This window comes from Planococcus citri, chromosome 3 (genome assembly GCF_950023065.1).
Source record: "Planococcus citri chromosome 3, ihPlaCitr1.1, whole genome shotgun sequence".
Lineage (NCBI taxonomy): Eukaryota > Metazoa > Arthropoda > Insecta > Hemiptera > Pseudococcidae > Planococcus > Planococcus citri.
The window spans coordinates 18,456,252-18,478,791 of record NC_088679.1 but is presented as its reverse complement, the minus strand read 5'-3'; the positions used below and the strand labels follow the sequence as shown (position 1 = coordinate 18,478,791).

The 22,540-nt window shown below is 33.8% G+C and overlaps 1 protein-coding gene across 5 annotated transcripts in view; it reads right to left on the bottom strand.

Moving 5' to 3' along the window:
• LOC135841368 (rho guanine nucleotide exchange factor 10-like) overlaps positions 1–22,540 on the bottom strand; it is a 201,234-nt gene that overhangs the window by 65,231 nt on the left and 113,463 nt on the right. Inside the window, exon 1 of one of the 5 annotated variants that reach the window (XM_065358307.1) lies at positions 21,734–21,979. The exons of the other annotated variants lie outside the window; for them this stretch is intronic. Within the exon in view, the coding sequence (XP_065214379.1) occupies positions 21,734–21,815 (82 nt within the window). The 5' untranslated portion in view covers positions 21,816–21,979. Of the gene's footprint in view, positions 1–21,733; positions 21,980–22,540 lie in introns of those variants that run through there. 5 annotated transcript variants of the gene reach the window in all.

The following is a 22,540-nucleotide window of genomic DNA, read 5'->3' as shown; positions in this document are numbered from 1 at the left end:
ACCTTCGATGCCCAGACAGAACTGCAGACTGCCCTAAAAATCCAAACACACAGGTCAATGGCCTTCACAGGCTGGACTGTAAGCCAGACAGAAGAGGTCAATGACCCTAAAATGCCAGACAGGACTACATACAGTCTTTAAAAGCCAGACAGCCAAGTATACGACCTTCGAGAGTCACACAGTACGCCAGTCTGCCTTCAACAGCCAGACAGAGAGACCAATGACCTCAAAAGGTCAGATAGGGCTACATACAGCCTTCAAAAGCCATCCAGACAGACCAATGACCTTGGGAGGTCAGACTGTGGTACAAAATGAACGTAATTCCAGTTTTTCTCATTTATACATACATACTATGTATGTACCCAAATGAAGAATTATTTTTCATTAGAAAAAAATTGTCCAAAAATGTACAAAATTTTGAAAGGATTTTTAAAATGAAAAATAAATCAAATAAGAAAAACCGTGCTTAAAAACTTTTTGCACATTGATTTTGTTCTAAGTCTTTCGATATCACATTGTGCTTTCAAGCTTTCGGTTTTGCATAGTACTTTTGATATCACGTAGTTCTTTTGATTCTTTCAAAATCATGTAGTGCTTTCGATATCACGTTGTGCTTTTGAGCTTTCAATTTTGCGTAGTGCTTTTGATATTGCATTGTGCTTTCTATATCACCTTGTGCTTTTTAGCTTTCAATTTTGCGTACCTAGTGATTTTGAGAAAAATAAGCTACGCTCATTGTGACAGCTGCTAGTTTTCTTTGAAATTGCATGTTTTTTTTTTGTTCTGTTAGGAATATTACGAACGTTTATTATTGTTTGTGAGTCGATAATACCGACATATTTATCTAAATGTAATATACCTACAAATCTCTAGTTCTAAAATAAGGGTATTTCATAATATTTCGAAACATGACAAAATATTATGAAATAGGTAGGAACCAAATCACCCTTGGTATATGAACACCTGCCCCAAACCCCCGGATGAGCCTATATTGTTTACCCAATAATCAAAAATTGATTATATAAAGCTTTGCTTAAAATTCGGATGACTTTTATGACTTTAATTCAGGTTTCCTTTGATTTTTCCATTAGCCATAAAATCTTACTTTAGGCAACCACAAACATCTGCAAAAATGGACAATTGGTAGACATGTGCACCGTCGATTTCACGCCGGCGCGCCGCCGCCGATAATTTGAATTTTGACGCGCCGATGTCTTATCGGCGTGAAACGGCGTGGAAAATGGTCTTAAAAAAGATCCCACAGCCCTTGAAACCCCAAATTTTGTACCAATGTCAATTTTTTAAAAAAAAATTTCAACTCTCTCCAATTTAAGTCTTTTTATGGTTTTATATTTTGGGTCAAATAAAGATCAAAGATAAAAGTGGGGCCCTCAAAACCTCTGTTACCAAATTTTCTCTATTTTACAGGCAAAACTATTGGTTTGTTAGACTAAATATTTCATCAGCATCATTGTACGCCATGTTCACGCCGCCGCGCCGCCATTAATTTAGAACCGGCGTGAATTTAGGCGCACACCGTTAAAACGCCGCCGCGCTGATAAAAATTGACCTTACGCCGCCGCCGTGCAATTTCCTAATGGCGCACATGTCTAACAATTGGTAAAAAATATAACAAATAGATCTCTTGTTATAAATTTTACGACTTTTTGATCAACGTAATTGTTCACATGCCGATACCAATAGGCAGCACAGTTTTCCTCCCTTTAAAAATCATGTCAAGTGATTTTATTACCTTGGTCATAAAAGTCAACAAACCCTCTTTTTACAAATTTCTGTTAAAAAACTGTTGTCTTGTGATAGGTATGTGTACATTTTCAATAGCTATTGGAACTTATTAATTGGCTATTGAAAATGACCACAAAATAACATAGGCCTCATCCAGGTGCCCAAAGTCTCCCTCTTGCTTGTATTGTCCAATTTAATATAAATACAGGTAAAGGAGAGACTAAAAATCAGTTCATTTTCAGATTTTCAACAGTTCATTTTCAATTTTTCAAGAGTTCATTTTCGGATTTTTGTGTGTGATTATTTCTCTTATTTACTCAAAGTTCTTTTTATCAATATTTTAAAATATTTCGCGAATCAGTTCAACTTCGAATTTCACCAATTTTACTGTATTTTTCAACTTCAAATTTCAACTTATTTTTATTATTCTTTTTAATTTAATCGAATTTCGTAATTTTATTGTGAGACCATTGGAGCAACAGAGCAAATTGTCAAACTGTAAGTTTTTAATTATATTTTTTTACTTAATTTATTTTAGTATTTTTCTCTGAATTTTTCTTGGAGTTGTATGATTTTATGATTTTTGCTTTTTTTGTATAATACACCAAAATTTTAATTTATAAACTCTGAGTTGTTTTTTTTTTTTATTAGGGAATATAACATAAAATTATGTTGTTTTGAGGGGCTATAAAGCCAGAATTTTTAACAGGATTTTTAGAAAATTTGCTTTGAAATGTTTTTTTTTTTTTTCAATTAAAAAAAAATAATTATAATTTCGCTATTTTACGAAAATTTACGCATAACTGCTGCCAGAGCAAAACGAGGATGAAATTTTAAAAAATGTATGTATATTCAAAGATGCTATAATTTTTATACGTTCAAGCAAACTTGTCCTAAAGCAAATTTGAAAGAGGATTTTTAAAAATTGTGCTCACTTCTAATCGTAGACATGAGATGCTCTCACGTGTGACGTTTTCCTGGGTCCATTCAGTCCTCCTAGCAACGCCACTGACATCAAGAGTAACCTTCCTCTAAAATTTTCAGTCAACTCACTTGCCTTCCCATCATAGATATACTCGTAATTATGAGACCTTTTCATTTTAATCATGTATAATTTCCACGCACATACCCCTCTACCCACCCTTACCATCTTCACCCAAGTTCAATATCCTATTCGTGTCGATGTCGCCTTGAAAATCACACACCAATTGTAACACTTCCAAGTTCCAACTACACACAGCGGCATATCATCTTCCTCAAAGGCTTGACCGTAAATGTAAATTACACACCATCGCCTTATCATAAACGATTCTCGAAATACTACGTTCGAGTATTCCATAAGTACTTACGTTGCTGATCACCATTCTCTGGCACAAAACTCAGTACGTACAAAACAGTAAAACGAGTTCAATTAAAATGTCAACTGTTTTTATTACACGGGTCAAACATCGCTACTCTAGCGTCAGTCTCACACTATAAACTCCTGCATCGTCGTCGTCGCTATCAAAGAAGAAAGCTCCTTTTCTTTCTGGCAACGAGATGAAAAAGAGGAAAAAAATCAAAACCTTATCTCTTTTACACATCCTTAACGCTTCGGTTTCCGCCATCCTTTTCGCATTACGCTCGCTTAACGACCTAATAACACAACTCGAAAAGCGATGAAAAAAACACCCACTTTAAAGACGATGAGGCCGCCACCGCTGCTGTCGCGTCGAGCAGCACAGATATAAAGGGGAATTATAACTTATGACGCGAACGCGCACACGTTGTTGGGCTATCATTAAAGCGCCAACTTTTATGAAAGTCAAGGTGATAAAACTGTTGAATACGGAGAGTACCTTATAGTACCATGTTATATCAACTCCGACCGACGTCGAGTTTCGGTTTGAGGGGTTTTTTGCCTCCTTGAATTATACGAATATGGTATATGGTACCTCACCTTATATAGGGCTTTTTTTATCATCTGTCCCAAACCCTCGTTGACGTCGTCGTAATAATATGTGGCACCTCGTTATAGGTGTATACGAGGTAAAATCACGATCACGACCGCACAGCGAAGTATAATTCTTGCACACTGGCACTTTTATGGGATGTTTCCCTTCATACCTTTAGCTACCGTAATAGCGATCTTGTTTTATACTCGGTTTGTAAAACAAAATACGAAATTTGTCCCGGAAATGGTGCTCAATTCGTATGAACAGTAGCTATAATTGAATATTTTTCTAATGAAAACAATTTCTCTGTTGTAAGGTTTAAATGAGTCCTTTTCAAATGTGAGAAAATTTTTGAAACAAAGTACAAGCGTGGGAGGGTAAGAGGGGAGGGGGAGGGGTCACTCGATACTTAAAATGTTCATTCTTCTTTTAGGAATATTTTGTATTTTTTTCTGACAGAATAAGATGCTCTCAATTGGACGCAAGATTGGAACTTTCCTCTCTAAGACTAAAAAAAATCATCAAAAAGTCCGAATTTTGGGATGAGAGTAACTCAGGCCATGCATTCGAAGCACCAATCATCATAATATACTTATAAGTTCCTGCCTCAAAAGCGTAGCTAAAATTTACAAATTTCTACTTTTTCTACGTTCATCCTATGAACTTTTCTCAAAGAAAAAGAAGACTTGGAAAACCATAAAAAAAAGAAGATAAATACCTTTGAAAAAATTTTGCATTCGAAGCAAAATATCACCAGCAATTTCAACAAAATAAGGTCGTCATTCTTGAAACTAAACAGACGTAATCATCGTAGAATTCCCCCCCTTCTATAGAAGGCAAAAAAAGGGAGAAAAACAACAATACTTTTCATTCTGTAGAACACCAAAAACATTCGTCGATAAACATGTGCATAAAAAGTCGTTCAGTTCTTTGGGTTGCCTTTTCTTCCAAATTCAATGAAAGAAAAACACAAATCGACGAAAATCGCTCGGAAAAGGTAGCCAAAAAAATACAATCGGCGCATCACCGTTTTTTAAGACGAATTTCCTGAGAAATATCAGGACTATTGCGTTCATTTATTACTTAATATCAAAAATTGAGGAGAAGAGGAAGAAACGAGGAAGAGGTCCGAAAAAAAAAATCAGTTTAAAGATCTCCCTCTCGTGCGGAAATCCTTCCGGACTACGACACGATCAATTTCGAAACAAACGAACTGTACATATAACCATCTCATCCTAGGTATTACGAGTATGATCCTTGGAAAATTCGGCCACCACAGCAAAACAGCCTGTTCAAAAAACCTTCATTCTACCTTGTCGAATAAAGTAAATAAGGTTATAAATTTTCCGTTTACTCTCTTTCCAGCGAGTGCATTTTGTTGTTTAAATAACTTACTCGGCCCTCTTTCTTTTCATTCTACTTCGACCTATACCCTTCCTTCTTCCATGCCTAACTCGTGCCAGTATTTACATATTATACCGATGTCTTCTTTCGCACTGAATTCGATAAATTTTTCTCAACGCATATTTAATTTACCAGGTATTTCTTTTTTTACTCCCTATTTTAGGCAACCAGCCATACAGCCGGAATTGCGAAGACTTCCTTAAACGATAATTAATTGAAATTCCAACCCCTGTTTTGTTTACCTGTCTTCTTTTTTTTTGTGCTTCGTTAAACGTACTCGGACGTAAATTTTCATTTTTTATTGAGAATTAGGTACGTTTGTGTACATAGTTTGTTTTTGTTTTCTGTGTTTGTTAATAATGATTGCATTCGTTTTCATTTTGTCAACATACGAAGAAATTTCGTTGCAAGAGAGGTTCCTCTTTTTCACACGTTGTGGGGTGTGGAAAAAAAGAAAAGGAAAGATGAGGTTCACACCGGTTTCATTTCTATTACTAAACTATCGGATAATTATAAGATGATTTATTTCTAGCCTTATAAATACTGACAAGGGAACCTCTTAAGGTGTCCGCCTCCGATTTGAACGGGACCGCGATTTTTGGAGAGAGCATGTTCTAAAACCCCCAATTCCAAATTTTTCAATTGCCCAAGTTCATTTTTCGATTTTTGGCGAATTTTTGAAAATCCAAAATTGACTATTTTGGTGATTTATGCTTTTTTTTAAAAAAGTACGTACTTGATTAGTAAATATGTTCAAAATAAATCCTGAAACTGATATTAACCATCCAAATCCAAATTTCGCCATTTCCAGACATTGTGGACCCTCCAGCGCGATTTTTAAATTTCTCCAGAATTTTGAATTTGCTCCAGAGGGCGTGAATACGAAGTTGGGCAGCTAAAAATCGAGTTGTGTGTTATACTCGATCTGTTTAACGAGTTTATCCACATTTGAGTCGATTTTGGGAGGGGCACCTCAAGAGTGGTTTTTTGACCAGCTTTATTCATAATAAGAAATCCAAAAAATCAAAATTTTACCGTTTGTGAGGACATTTTTGAAATTTGCGCGAATCGCTGTATTTCGTCCACAACTAACCTCCTGAGAACAAATTCCGTCATTTCCCACCGATCTGGAGCCTCCAGTGTGATTTTTAAATTTCTCCAGAATTTCCAGAATGGCTGGAAATGGCGGAACTCGGCCTCGGGGGGTTTGTTGTGTTTAAAATACAGCGATTCGCGCAAATTTCAAAAATTTCCTCACAAACGGGAAACTTTTGATTTTTTTGGATTTTTTTATTTGAAAAAAACTGGTCAAAAACCACTCTTGAGGTGTGCTTCCCAAAACCGACTCAAATGTGGATAAACTTGTTAAACAGATCGAGTGTAACACACAACACGATTTTTAGCTGCCCAATTTCATAGTCACGCCTTCTGGAGCAAATTCAAAATTCTGGAGAAATCTAACAATCGCACTGGAAGCTCCAGATCGGTAGGAAATGGCGGAACTCGGTTTCGGGGGGTTTATTGTGGACGAAATACAGCGATTTGCACAAATTTCAAAAATTTCCTCGCAAACGGTAAAATTTTGATTTTTTGGATTTCTTATTATGAATAAAGCTGGTCAAAAAACCACTCTTGAGGTGCCCCTTCCAAAATCGACTCAAATGTGGATAAACTCGTTAAACAGATCGAGTATAACACAAAACTCAATTTTTAGCTGTCTAACTTCGTATTCACGCCTTCTGGAGCAAATTCAAAATTCTGGAGAAATTTAAAAATCGCGCTGGAGGCTCCACAATATCTGGAAATGGCGAAATTTGGATTTGGAGGGTTAATATCAGTTTCAGGACTTATTTTGAACATTTTTACTGATCAAGTACGTACTTTTTTTTAAAAAAGCATAAATCACCAAAATAATCAATTTTGGATTTTCAAAAATTCGCCAAAAATCGAAAAATGAACTTGGGCAGCTAAAAATAAGGATTTGGGGGTTTTAGAACATGCTCTTTTCAAAAATCGCGGTCCCGTTCAAATCGGAGGCGGACACCTCAAGAGGTTCCCTTGTGAGTTCTACAAGACAGGGAAGTGGTGGTGATCTGAAAGATCTGATCAAAATTGATTTTTTTTCGTTCGTATGAAGTCTTTAAACGCATTATACATTTTCTCGATTATTTTTGAAAAATTAACCCCCTAAAGGAGGGTAAAATGAATTGAAAAATTTCAAACATTCGAAAAAAGCGATAATTATTAAAAATGTAGGTAGAAAAAGTAATTTTTACTATTTCTTAGTAGTACGTACTATATGAAACGTAGTAAAATACTACAAAAAAATGACCAGAGGTCTCCTTCACTACGTTGTCCAGTAACTTTTACTAAAGTGATTCTTCTCAGTATGAAAATTACGAAATTTCCTGACTTTTCCAATAAATGAGAAAAGCTGGAATTACGTTCATTTTGTACCACAGTCTGGCCTCTCAAGGTCATTGACCTGTCTGTTATTTTTCAGCGTTAGAAATGTTTGGCCATGTTTTGTTACTTTTTGGTTATTTTTTCGCTGATTTTGAATTTAAACTAGATTTTTTTATTATGAATCTGGATCACGATAGCTCCCAAATTTCATAAAATTGAAACATGCGATGTCACCCCATTAGACAAACGGGGCACGGGTTCACAAATAAATGATAATCCTAATTTACAATGCAGAATGTTTCGTAATCTGTGGTTTGTTGTATTTTTTCCAACCCGGGCTGTGAAAAAATATCTCCTCCACACTTCACCATAAGCTCAGGCTCTTCGTATACGTATATAGAAAGAAAAATCACGAAAAACAGCGTGAGAAGCGATACGGATTGAATAAAGAATGCATATATGTGTAGTCTGAAGATACGAAAATTGAAAAAATGAAAAAATACCAAGGCATATCTAAAGGTACATTGGTACTTTCGTATCGTCAATATCGTCGACATATATCTTCCCATAGCCTACGTATACCGATAATGCGATCGAAAAGGAAGAAAAGAAAAATGAAATAAGACCGAGGAGGGGTGAAAGGCGCAAAAATATGGGAAATAGAATATCGCATAAAATGAATTATACGTCGACCTTGTTCGCGTGTATATGTGTGCAAATTCAACACACACCAATACTCGAGCCAAAGCTCCAAGCACGTGTTACAAAACAACAGTTTCTACACATACAGTTTATACATTGTAGAGCATGCAAGGCGAAGAGAAGTAAAGGACGAATGAACTTCGTGTATAAGAGGTGAAGGAATATACCGTGTACGCCAGACTATACAGCGAAACTCGGGGCAAGAGAGAAGGGTTCGGAAAGAATGGAAAGAGAAAAGTCAATGTTAGCTGTCGAGATTGAAAAGCAAGTTTTTCAAAGCAGTGAACTGAATATACTCGTAGCCGAGAATAAGTTCAAATCGATCAATCAACGTCGGAACAGTTAGTGAATAATTGACCAATACTACTAGTTTGATATTATTTCGCGGGTATAACTCGTCGACGTCGAGTATTAGCGTGCGTTACGAGCTATTCGCAGACGATGAGGCGGTGGATGTGGAACATATTGCGATGGAAATAGAAAAACTATACGCACGCCGTTCATTCTGCCGAGTCTTTCTATACGAGTAATTTCGAGCCCTGCACGAAGCTCGAAAACAATCGAAAAACCACGGCTCTCAATTTGGTTAATTGTTTCTTCGAATTTACCAAACAATAGTTTCAACAGATGGTGTTGTTTTTGGTCTAGCTATAACGGCGGGGTGGAGGTAAAAGGGCTGCCGGACGTGATGGCTCGTAATGTGTAACGGATTTGTGGCATGGTTTGTTAGTTGAAGGCTTTTTTTTTTCTTTTTACAAACCTTCGTTATTGAATGGTGGAAATGTGTAGGTTTTTTGGTTATTTTACAGTATTGTTGGTTGAGAGGATTGAAAGAAATGTCGATTGTCGGTGATCGAGGTATGGATGTTATTTGTCAAGTAGATACGAGTATTGGTATAGATTTTAACCAAGGAGGAAAAATAAGAAGCAAAAGGGTGACTTGAAAGCGAAAAATGTTCGAAAAATAAATGCTAAATAAAAAAAAAATTGGATTAGGTAGTACGTAAAATCACGATTTGGAACTTTATCGGCAAAATTTCACTCCAGTAGCGAAGAATCGGAAGAAAAATGCAAAAAATTTGCTTTTTCATTAGCATAAAAATCGATTACAAATACTTCAACTCAACTATTGACCCGTTATAAAACACCAAATGTTGTGAAAATTTTAAAAAATTCGCGAAGAAGCGAAAATCAAAGAGGCTAAAAGAAATAAGTTCAAAATTATGTACTGTCGAAAAATTTCAATACTTAATTTGGACGTTCATATTTCGCCAGTTCCTTGAGGACAAAAAGTAAACAATAAAGACATGGATAATTTTTCTGAATACGTTTCAGATCGAATCTACATATAATCAAGCCACATTTATTGCAGAAGAAACAAGACATTCCATTTAAAAAACTTTTTTCTACTCCTAGTTCTTTAAAAGTATGCAATCTAGACAAGGGGCTTTCTATAGGTGTTTCATAAAACAGAACAACATGAGGAAGCAGGATAAAATTAAAAGCAGAATCATTTTGCTTGAGTGTTTCATTTTTTGGAAAGAGACAGGGGCATTCAAAATTCTTCAATTTAAAATTATTATTAGATACATTTTTCAATGAAAATTTTTTTTATTTTCAAGGAGGGCTCCTAAAAGAAAGTGGAAAGAAGAAAAATTCAAAATACTGAAAAAATTGATGTGGGGATCGAAGCGCGAATTCTGTTTTTGAAATCAGTATGATTTCATAATCGAAATTAAGATTCTTGATGAGGGTGCAGGTAAAGTCAGAATTTTTGACAGGATTTTTGGAAAATTTTCTTCGATATTTTTTTTTTAATTAAATTTTTTTTCAAAATTATCGAAGAAAATAAATTTTTTGACAAAATTCCAAATCCTTCTCTGGATCTAGTTCTTCACATAAATCAATTAAGTATTGAAATTATTGCAAAATTAGAATTGAAAAAGTTTAAAGGCAAAATCAGAGAATTTTTGGATAACTTTCAATCACGTATTTTTTTTTAGGGGGGGGGGTGTGAACCCCCTATAAAAAAATTAGCTAGGGGTCTGTGGGGTGGTAGTTTTCAGGAATTAATCAAGGGACCACCCTTGACAATTTTTCATCATAAAAGCTAGAGTAGCCAAAAATGTTTTTATTTTCGAAATATGATGCTAATTTGCCTCCACTATAATTGGTGATGCAGAAAAACTATTTGATGGCATGTTATATCAGTTCAAAATTAGGCTATCTGATAGCATGCAGTATGACACAAAAGTAGTGCCCGGTGGCTTTTATTTCCAAGTGGAAAGAGCTAACGAGATGAATGAATCGACGTTGAGTACGTATAGGGAAAAATAAGGGCTTTCAAAAGCGACCTTGAAAATTTCCGGCCCATGCACAGGGTGTCCACAAATTGAGAAACCAGTTTGGTCAAAAAATTCAAACTGGTTTTTATTGGCGCAATGTATTCTACACACTAAGGCGACAAAAACGTGATATGAATTTTTTGAAACCGGTTCATTAATTTGCAACCAGTTGACAAAAAATACCCACAAATTGTAGATAGAGAAAAAAGTTTGGAACTAAAGTTGTAGGGCGTGAAAAATTACACAATTCTGTACAATCACATTTTGAAACCGGTTCATTGGTTCGCATTTAGCAAGCAGTTTTTGACAATCACCTAAAAATTGGAGATGAAGAAAAAAGCTCGAAACAATAGTTATAGAGCGTTAAAAATTGAACCATTTTTGTTGATCAGATTTTGAAACCGGTTCATTCATTTGCAACAAGTCATCAAAAATTACCTAAAAATTGGAGATCAAAAAAAAAGTTTGAAACAAAAGTTGCAGGATGTGAAAAATTACACAATTTTGTCCAGTCACATTTTGAAACCGGTTCATTAGTTCTCATTTAGCATGCAGTTTTTGACAATCACCTAAAAATTGGAGATGAAGAAAAAAGCTTGAAACAAAACTTGTAGAGCGTGAAAAATTGAACCATTTTTGCTGGTCAGATTTTGAAACCAGTTCATTTATTTGCAACTAGTTATCAAAAATTACCTAAAAATTAGAGAAAGAGAAAAAAACTTGGAACAAAAGTTGTAGATGTTAAGTTGCCAGCAACTACCTGCAACTACCTTATCAAGTTGCACAGTACTTTCATACATATCTCATACATAATTGCACTTTATTGCATTTTTATTACAGTACACATGTATCATCCCCCTTTATGGCTCTTGTTGCAATATAAAAATAGCTATGTCATCCTGTCAATCTCTCGAATAACACCAACTATTTCCTATACATTTACATTTTTTTCCTTTCAGTTGAATCAAGTCTGTTTTATAGGCAATAAAACACTATCTATAGTATAATTTTGATTTAGCTTTTTCCTTTCTCTTCTGCCTTTTCTTCTCTTTTTTCACCTCTGTCTTTTTCTTCTCTCTTTACCCTTTAGATGCATTTTTCCTTACAAATCATGATTTGGGGGAGAGAGGAAAGAATTGTTGTCTGTACTTGAGGAGTGAAGGGAGTCTTCACTCAAGAATAATATGAAAATTTGTCCAATGACCATTCTCCAGATGAATCTGACCCAGGGCTGTTAAATTACTGTAATTTATTCGCTGGTAAAATACGGTATTTTACGGTATTGATGGTATTTTACTAATTTGGATATGAAGAGTTATTTTTTGTAGTTTGACTTCAAAGTTCTGAACTTCTGACCTACCTCTGAAGTAAATTTTCATCTGTTTTAGGTGTTATTAAAGATTAGAGAAAAATTTCCATGGACATTTTTTGGAAATTTATGGGGAAAATTTTTGGTAACTTTAAAATCATAAATTTCCATGGAAATTTGGAAATTTATGAAGGAAAGATGCTGGGAAAAAAGTGTTAATTTGGCTTTTTGGCAAATTATGGTAAAATATGGCAATAAACTTTTGGTAAAACACTGTAAAATACAGTAAAATACCGCTGTAATTTACCAACGTAAATTACCTTACAGCCCTGATCTGACCATACAGTTAGTCAAGTAAAGCTCATCAAGCACCATCTTTGTAACATATAAGTACAGTAAAAGCTCGTTATAACGCTCTTCAAGGGACTGGAGAAAAAGAGTGTTATAAGCTAAAGCGCGTTATAGGTGTGCAGATGCTGATATTTTTAGTATGGGTAGATCTGCTTTCAGGTGTGCGGTGAGGATGGCATGGGAGTAGGAGTGGGGGTGCAATGGGAGCTGTTTGTGAACCATTTCATAATCTGTATCTTTTCCTTTGGTTTTATATGTTTTTTTCTTTTTTTTTTATTATAAGTATTTCTTCTGTTTAGTGTTATACCTTTTTGCTTATTTCTTACCTTCTCTTTTATATAGGAAGAACATACATTTGTAAATATTTCTTTTGTTTTTTTTCTCCTTTTTGCTCGCTTTTGTATTTTTATATTTCTCAAACTTGTTTCTCTGGAGCAAATCATAGTCTTCTCTTATCTCTTTAATTATAAATGGTCTCTCTTGTAATTGGCTTTAGCTGTTGGAGAGACCTAAATTGTAAAATAAAATAAAATAAAAATTTTTGTGTCAATGGGGCTGTCTAGGGACCAAAAGAAATCAGCATTATAACAAAATTAGCGTTATAACCGGAAGTGTTGTAACGAGCTTTTACTGAATGTACAGAGGCAAACCTAACATCTCTCTTCCAATAATAATTTTTTTACAAGTTTGAATTCTTTCTAAGTTTCAATATAAATATTTCTTGGTGTTAATTGTTAATTTCCAATAGTTTTATTCGGTATTTTTTCTTTGAAGATTTTATTCGGTATTTCATTTTGTGTTAATAAGTTTTATTCTAGTTTGTGAATTTTCAATTTATTAATTCACATAATTTTTTGTAACATTAATTCGCAAATTTTGTGTACTCGAATTTATTTACTTAATTCAAGAAATTATAATTGTGAATCAACTCAATTTTCTTCATCTTATAATTGTTATATTGCGAGTGCTGCTAATTAAATATCTGATAATATAAACTAAGGTAAATTTTTCATACTAATATGAGAATAATTTTAATAAAGAGCTTTCAAATTGTCCTTGATTTAATCGAGAACATAACATAGAGCGTGAAAAATTGAACCATTTTTGCTGATCGGATTTTGAAATTGGCTAATTAATTTGCAACCAGGAACTTTTGATAGCTTGCTGCGAATTAATGAACTTGTTTCAAAATTTGATTAGCGAAAATAGTTCAATTTTTCACACTCTACAATATTTATGTTTCAAACTTTTTTCTCCATCTCCAATTTTAATGAGCTCAAAATTTGGTAAGATGGAGGTCTTTCAGATAGATACAAATAAACTGTAAAAAGCTCTTTCGCGGAGTTCGAAGGGGTAGGTTCAAAATGGTGGTTCCGAAATTTTTTAGTCACTTTTTAATTTTTTCTGGTTGCTTTAAAGTTACTTATTTATTTTTTTTGTAAAAAATTAAGTAGGGGCAACGGCTCAGTTTTTTTCACCACTCACGGGGAGACGATACGCGTCTTCCTAATGTTAAAGGCAACTCAGCAGGTGATTTCAGTTCGATAGTTAGACTTTGTTGAATTGATAATAAATCCTTACATAAATTATAAACAATCAACTCACTTATTAGCACGTTCATTAACTCTTATGACAAGACTTGGTACTCACCTAAAACAAACAAACAAAATAACATGTTGATTAGTGGAATTGGATTGACCATCATCATTCATGACACGGTGCACAAAAAGACTCAGAGACAACATAATAATACGTCAAGTTCACCCCACCTGTGAAATCAAGGGGGTTGAGAAAATGGCAAAATTTGCGTTTTCAAGGGCAAATTTGTAAAAATTGTCCCCCCCCCACAAACCACTAAAATTAATTTTCAAAATGCTGCTTTAATATACCTGAACTGAGTAATATAATAACCCAGTACATAAAATTGGAAATTTTTTCATACTTCAGAATTATTAACTCGAATCGAAATCTCTTCAATGTACCAGAAAGGGATGCAAATTCTCTCAATTCCTGGTACATAATTACAACCCTCTCCTTCGTTTTTCCTCTTCTCTTCGTATATAGTAAAAACAAGAGGCAAAAAGAGCACATTCTCATTTAATCTACACCCTCGCAAATTACCCAGCCGACATCTACCTACGTTCCATTTGGTTTCGCGAATAACGCAGCTCCATCCACTCCAACTCTCATCTCATTCTCGTCGTATCAAAAATTAAATAATTGAACTAAAACTCGAAACTCGTGTACGAAGTAGTATCTCTATCTACTCGTACACTCGGCTCGGCGCAGCAGTCTAAATGGTACCCAAGAAGTAAGCAATTTACGCGTTTAGAAAATTTATGCAAAAAGCCGCCAGGCGACTCATTAATTATTTAACGCTTTCGTGTGGTCCGTTATTTTGTATGTTGTACGAAGTATGATAGCGATAGAGCAAAGCGCGCACGCCGATAATACCTATAATTACCCAGTTTCCAAACGAACCTATCTGCTGCGGTGAGGTGATCTTCATTTTTCAAATACATACTACGTACTGTACCGTATACGTATTCATCACGTGCTATACGCATCGTTTAGTGTTAGACTTTTTTCCTTCATTTTTTTCGCACAAACATCGTAGCTGTCGTTTTTGAAATCTTTCCATTCTCAAGCCAAGTGAAATCCCTGGCGTGTCGTCTTCTTTGATCTGATTTCTTTTCAACATTCGCACAAAGCCAAAGGTCTATCTTTCACACACACATACCAACAAGATAGATTCGTCATTTTACCAAGAATACGGTTCAGTTTTAGAAATCGGTATATCGGCAGCGGTACCATTTTCTAGTACACAGAGAGGAGACAGACCTACACGCAAAGTCATATAGTAATTCGAACTGTGGGATATCTCGAAAACATATCAACAGTGTTCGGTGCTGAAATAATTGAGAGCTTTTTAAAACGACCTAGCTCGACGGGGAACATCTGCACTGTGCAGCTTCGACGAATGGATTCGAGTAAACAGAATTTATCTAGTATCTTTATTTAGTTTTAAACGAAACAATACATATAAAATGCCGCAAATCGTATCGCGATTCCGATCGATTTACTGTAATGGTCTTTCGTCTAGTTTAGGTAGCAAAAGGGGCGAAATGTTTGGAAACAGTTTAATGATCGTGTAGTGTATTAATGCACCCTACAAAATTTTGAAAAACTATCAAGATGGGTCCAATTTAGAAATCGTTGAGTCATTGATTGACATTTAGGGCATGAGAGACTTGAAATGGGCTGGAGACAAAAGGTTTAAATACTCTCAAATATTATCAAAAATTTGGAAATTGAGAAAATTCACTGATGATGGCGAAAAAATCCACATTTTTTCCCTTGTGCATGTAAGCGATGGTATAAGTATTGACATAGATACATGGAAATTTGAAAAAATTTACCTGAAAATCCGGTAAAAGTCCAGATAAATCATTCCTCAGAATGACTGAATACCTTGGACAGGAAAATGGAAAAAATTCAAACCATTAAAAAAAACTCTTTACGTGTATCAAATTTTTGAAATGTGCTGATTCTCAATTTGAAACCGGATTTGAGCTCAAAATCCGAATTGAGCTTTCCTCGAAGGGTCCAGTAAGCCTAGACTATGACCAGTGGCGACGCCAGACAATTTGAACAGGTGTGCCAATTTTCAAAATTATAAAACCAAGTTGTAAAATCCCCCCTCCCCTTCCTTCCAATATTCTTATTCTGGCCCAACAATGTTTTAAAAATTGAAGTAAGAAAAATGATGTTGATGCATCAAGAAATGAACTTAAAATCATTCAAAAATAACTTTTGGTTTAACAAAAATGAGTTTTTGGTAAAGAATTTTATAAATAATTTGTAAAAGTCAAGTAAAAGTGCTTTTTTTTTTCTTTTTGGAAAATGAACAGGTGTGCCCGTGCACACTGGGCACACAGGCTGGCGTCGCCAGTGACTATGACATTCACATTACTTATAATATGTTTCAGAATTGTATGCCCCCAACTTCGTTTTGGAAACTCAGTTTTGATTATGTGATTGAAACCTTAGACTTTCTCTTCCATTCCTTTTTCCAACACTTTGGGCACCAATTCTTTCCTTTTGGGGACTGATTTTAATTAAATTCAACAACCATTATGTATCTACATGTTTTTCGATGATTATTTTTTTTCATTTCAAGGCTAATTTCTCAAAAATATTTCAAAAAAAAGCAAAATGCAATAAAAAACTCCAAAAGTATAATAAAAAGGCACATTTGTCATTTTAAAAAAAAAATTTATGAAGACTAACAACAAATACTTAATGACCCAAAAAACAGCAAGGCGTGAGAAAAATGTCGTTGAAAATTATTGTTAACGTTTTTCAAAATTTTTTTTTCAATTTTTATTGTCTGAAAATTTTTTTTGATATTCTTTATAAAGTTACGTTGAACCGTCAATAAGTTATTCAATTTTTTTTTGTAACTACTCATAAGTATACCTACGAATTTGAGCCAAGAATTTTCATGCGAGCGGCTGGATTGAAAAATTATTGCAATATTTGAAAAAAATAACTGAATTCATGTTATCATTCATTACAGAAATTGAGGATCTCTCAAAACGAGTAAAACAGAAAGTCAAATTGATGAAAATTTTCTATTAAATTTTAATGTCCAGAAAACACAAAATCTCGTTTTTTTCTCGAGATAGGTACATCTTGAAAAAATTGTAATGAAGCAGGGTCAAATGTCGCAAAGGTTTTCGATTTTGAAAAAACCTCATTTTTTTATTCAAAGTGAAAAGTTTTTCAAATTCGAAAATATCATCATATTATATGTGTACACCTGGCTATCCCCTTCACGACCACGCGACTAAATCCAACAATTTGTAAAAATTCCAGTTTCTTACCTAATTTTCTCTAAATCTCAAAATTTTAAAATAGCTTAAATTTTCAACAAATTTTAAAAATTTTGGCGCTATTGCTCCTGCACTAATTTATATTCTGTTCAAAATGGGATTTTTTTTTATAAATTCAAAAACATCAAAAATTTTTAAAAATACAAGTTTTTGCCAATTTATTTCAAAATTTTAAATTTTAAAAATGTTAGCTTTTGTCAAATTTTTTCCAATTAATCTCAATTTTCCAATAATTCCAATTTTTACAAAATTACTCGTTTCTACTTATTTTGTTTAAAATGGGATTTGTTTTTCAAATAATTCAGGAACATTAAAATTTTTTGATTTATCAACAATTTTCAAAAATTCAAGTTTTTGCCAATTTTTTCAAAATTTTAAATTTCTAAACATTTTATTTTTTGCTAAATTTCTTTTAATTAATCTCAGTTTTCCAATAATTAGTTTTTGCTAAATTACTAATTTCTATGTTATTCAAAAAATGGAATTTTTTTTCAAATTCAGATACAAACATTAAAAGTTAATCAATTTGTCAACAATTTCCAAAAATTCAAGTTTTTGTCAATTTTTTTCCAAATTTTAAATTAGGCTATTTAAAATTTTGACTATCAAATTTCTTTTTTTTTTTTGAAATGAAAACTTTTTTTCAAATTTAGGAACATAATTTGTCAACAATTTCCAAAAAATCACGTTTTTGCCGATTTTTCAAAATTTCAAATTTCTGCAACTTTTGGCTTTTTTTGCCAAATTTCTTCTAATTAATCTCCATTTTCCAATAATTCCAGTTTTTGCTAAATTACTAATTTCTAAAGTTTTTGTCAATTTTTTGAAAATTTCAAATTTCTAAAATTTTTGACTTTTGCCAAATTTTATCTAATTAATCTCAATTTTCCAATAATTCCAATTTTTGCCAAGTACTTCCATTTCGTTCAAAATGGATTTTTTTTCAAATTCAAGAACATCAAACATTATTGTGTTGTAAGCACTTTAAAAAAAAATAAATGTCTATGTCATTTTTGATTTGCCAACAGTTTCTGAAAATTCAAGTTTTTGCCAATTTTATCAAAATTTTCAATTAAATTTCCAAAGATTTTAGCTTTTACCAAACTTTTTCTAATTAATCTCAATTTTTCAAAAATTGACCCTTTGAAGTCGTTAAAAATAGAGAATGATACCGTGTTTAAATTTTTGTTGAGAGTTCTAAAAAAATTGAGTAGAGGATTGGAAAAATTTGCCTGTGGGAATCAGTATAAGTTATTCGATCAGAGAAAATTGAGGAAAACCATAATTTCCAAAGTGGGCGATAGCTTGAATTTCATTTTTCTTAAAAATATTATAAATTGATTTTTCAGTATAACTTCTCGCATGAAAATTGTTAAAAGATATCCTCTAAATTACTATAGATGGTAAGGAGGGGGAAAGGGGGTAGAAGAATATAGAAAATGATTAAAAATGATCGTATCTTGAAGGAAAAAAATCAATATTTTAATAACACCTGAACTCGATAACAATGAACTATGAACTTTTTAAATCAATTCTGATACGATATGTAAGAATTGAAGACGAGGCGTTAAAAAACCACTCCAAACAATAAAAAATGTCAAGTTTCTTTGATTTGCAAATTTTAGACTTTGGAAAGCAGGGGGGAAGGGTTAAACACCAACCTAAAAATTTCGAAATTTTTCCTACATTCTTGTTGAAGTCCTTCGATCATGATTTGGAGACCTTCATTATGAGTTGAAAGTTACCCAGACAAAATTTTAGCTCCGAAGTTGCCACTTAAAGAAAGATATGGTTCCTCAAAGAAGAAGCATTTTTGAAAAAAAAATCATGGTATTTTTAGTTCCAGCTCCTTTCTAACCTGTTTTGAGAAAAAAGGGCCTGATTCCAATAGATATAATACATAATTAGAGATTCAGCGTCGACTTCGGCCATCACCATCAAAATCCAAGACCACTTTTAGGGTTCTACTCAGCGTTTAAAAATTTGAAAATAGATAATTTTTGGGTAAATTCGTGTTTTGAAAATTTATTCTTCTCAAAATATTACACATTAATAATTATGCCAAGACATAGAAAAATATCATTTCTGAAACTGGGGAAATATTTTAGAGTGCAGTCGTGCCAATTGCTTGGCCATTATTGCCAATTTCTGATGAATTCTTTGAATCATCTGGCACACTGTGTGCAACTGTGCATTGTGCCCCCAAACGAAAATGCAAACACATATTTTTGTACAGAAAACTTCATGGGCTTTTTAAACACGAAATTTAAATTATTAATTGCAAAGTTAAAATCATATCGAGACATGATGGGGGTTTTCAAACATATATTTACAACAAACAGTACAATGATCACTTTACACGCTGTCCTAAAGGTCATGTTCATGTTGTAATACATGAAAGTGGTAAAATAACCTGAAAATGTAGGTATTTTTTTTTTACCCTGGAGATGAGTCAAATACGGTTGAAAGGTCAAAATCTACAAAAGGCACTTCAAGCATGCATCTTCTCATTGTACTGTAAAAATCTGGACCCTCTAGGTCAATTTGGAGTGGCTGCACGCTTTCCTAAACGTTGAAAAACACATAACATAGCCCAAAAATTCACTTTTTTGACCCTGGAACAGCACTTAAGTGGCACCCTCCCATTAAATGATGAAAATTTGAGCCCCCTAAGTCAATTTTAGGAGTAAGGGGATCAATAATAGGGGTAAAATGAAATTTTTTCCACCTTAATTCCACCTTAAATGGAGTGGGGATGACCTAAGAAAGCTGAAATTTGGATACGTAGATCGCAGCATCAGTAGTGACCAATGGTATGATTTTGGACCCTTTTCATCCATTGGGAGCCAAAATAAGCCCCTTTAAAAAAATGACATTTCTGTAATTTTCAACTTCGACCCTCTGTACTTCAGAGGTCAAATATGATTTTCGAGAAAACCCTATTCCCCTAGTTTGACTTTATTTGATCAATTAGAACAGGTTTCAAGTCATAAAATGTTGGGCTGAAACTTATAAATATATAAAATTTGGCTAAAAATAGAACAAATAATTCGCACACAAATTTCAACCCCTCCAAATCCAAAAAAACATCTTGCGCAGTTCGCAAGATCAACCGACTTTGCTCTAAATAACCCCCAGCAATTTACCAACATTTACCTCAGTAATTTACCAGACATTACCTCAAAATTTACCAATTTACCAAAATTTACCAATTTACCGAAATTTACCAATTTACCAAAATTTACCAATTTACCCAAATTTTCCAAAATTTACCAAAATTTACCAATTTACCCAAATTTACCAATTTACCAAAAATAACCCCAGCAATTTACCAACATTTACCTCAGTAATTTACCAGACATTACCCATTAATTTACCAATTTTCCAATTTCCCAAAAATTACCCTAGCAATTTACCAACATTTACCTCAGTAATTTACCAGACATTACCCCATTAATTTACCTATTTTTTATTACCCCAGTAATTTACTTCCAAAGGTTGACACAAATTCAACAAAATAAATTACCCCACTAATTTAACAATACCAAAAATTACCACAGCAATTAAATAAAATTTACCAATTTACCAAAAATTACCCCAGTAATTACCAAAATTTTCAACCAACTTTATTGAAAAACTGAAAATTACCCCAGCAATTTACGAAAATTTACCAATTGGAATACCAATTTACCAAAAATTACGCCATTAATTTACCAAAACAAAAATTACCCAAGCAATTTACCAAAATTTTCGACCAACTTTAATTATGAGTAATTCACCAAAAATAACTAATCATTTTATTTACTAGAAATTAATATTAATTCACCAAAAAAAAATTATCAAAATTTACTGGCTATTTACCAAAAACTTAATGTTTTTTGTTAAAACAAAAATTACACTAGAAATTTTTGAAAAATTTTGATTTATTGTGGCAAAAAAATTTTGGACGAATAAAATTAACAAAAAAATCGAAAAAAAATGTTGCCTCTTGACTCGCGTGGGATTCGAACACCCGACCTCCGGCGCACTAATCCTTAACCTACACACCCTAACCACCCCGTCTGTTTGTTGGGGGTGAGCCGTTTGCGAGATATAAGGGTTTACACAAATTTCAGCTTATCCATAACGTTGAAACACACTTAAACGTTCATATCTCGTAAACGGCTGAATCGATTTTGACCAAATTAAAAATTTCTCTAGTTCAGTATCAAAGCAATATTTTGCCATCATCAGTTTCGACTTAAAGTTCGGAGCTTTTGAGTTCAGCGTGACACAAATTTATACATAAATTGATATACCTATAAATATATAAATAAATAAATAAATATATATATAAACTTATCTCGTTTTGCGTCATATGTCTTATCGTGATCAGCACACTCCAATTCGTCAAGAAAACCCACCCCCACCCAAATCCTCAACCATCATGACAAATACAATACCTTACTTTTCCGTTTCACGGCAAAGTCGGTAAAATTCGACACCGGAAATGAAAAAAATTGGATCAATCTACAGCAAAGTGCACTGAACACCCCCTTTGATCACATTCACATGGACATCCATGCAGACAACTTCCACCTATTTAAACACATCCTTTCTCACCCTCACCATCAACAAAAAGCTACCATCTCGGGAACCTACCGACAAATTCGCCGTAAAATCCCTTGGTCTTGGTCACAATCGCGGCCAGAACATCGACAGCGCACATCCCCAGCGTTTCCATCGCAATCACAATCGTGCTCCCGCTCGGTATCGTGTCGGTTTCGGCGGCCGAATATTAATTGATATCAACACACTGAAGCACTAAACAAAGACGACCACGTCAATTGACACGTACAATAGCGCGGATTGACCTTCTATGCGTGTTTTCTCATACTCACGCATTGCAGTCTTGTATACGTCGCGAGTATTATCGTACATCACTATTCAACAATGTGTCTTCTTATAACGGCCACCCAATGCGAACCAATAGACAACTTAACCGTCTTATAAGACCGCGTCAATTCATTACTCTATAGTACAACTCCACCGACGACCCAACTATAAACGCGAACGACAACGGTATATATAAGACGTCGTTGTCGTCATCAATACTTGGAAATAACTCGGCATTATATAAGAGGCGAAAAAAAAACACCAAACAAAACAATACCCGTACTCTTTACACACAAACACACTACAATATCTCAACGGGAAACTCCACTACTCCTCGTTCATTCTGTGCTAAGTATACCTACCTACTCTTTAACTCCAACACACATATTATTACGTACTTAGTTACTTACATATACATACAATACACACGCAATTCCTTATAAAAAGAAAAAAAGAAAAAGGAAAAAAAACCAAATGAAACCGTATACACACACACACACATCGAAAACAATCGCACATTTTATTCTTATATAGCTCTTTGGCCGCTACTCCTGATTCTAGACAATAAGCTAC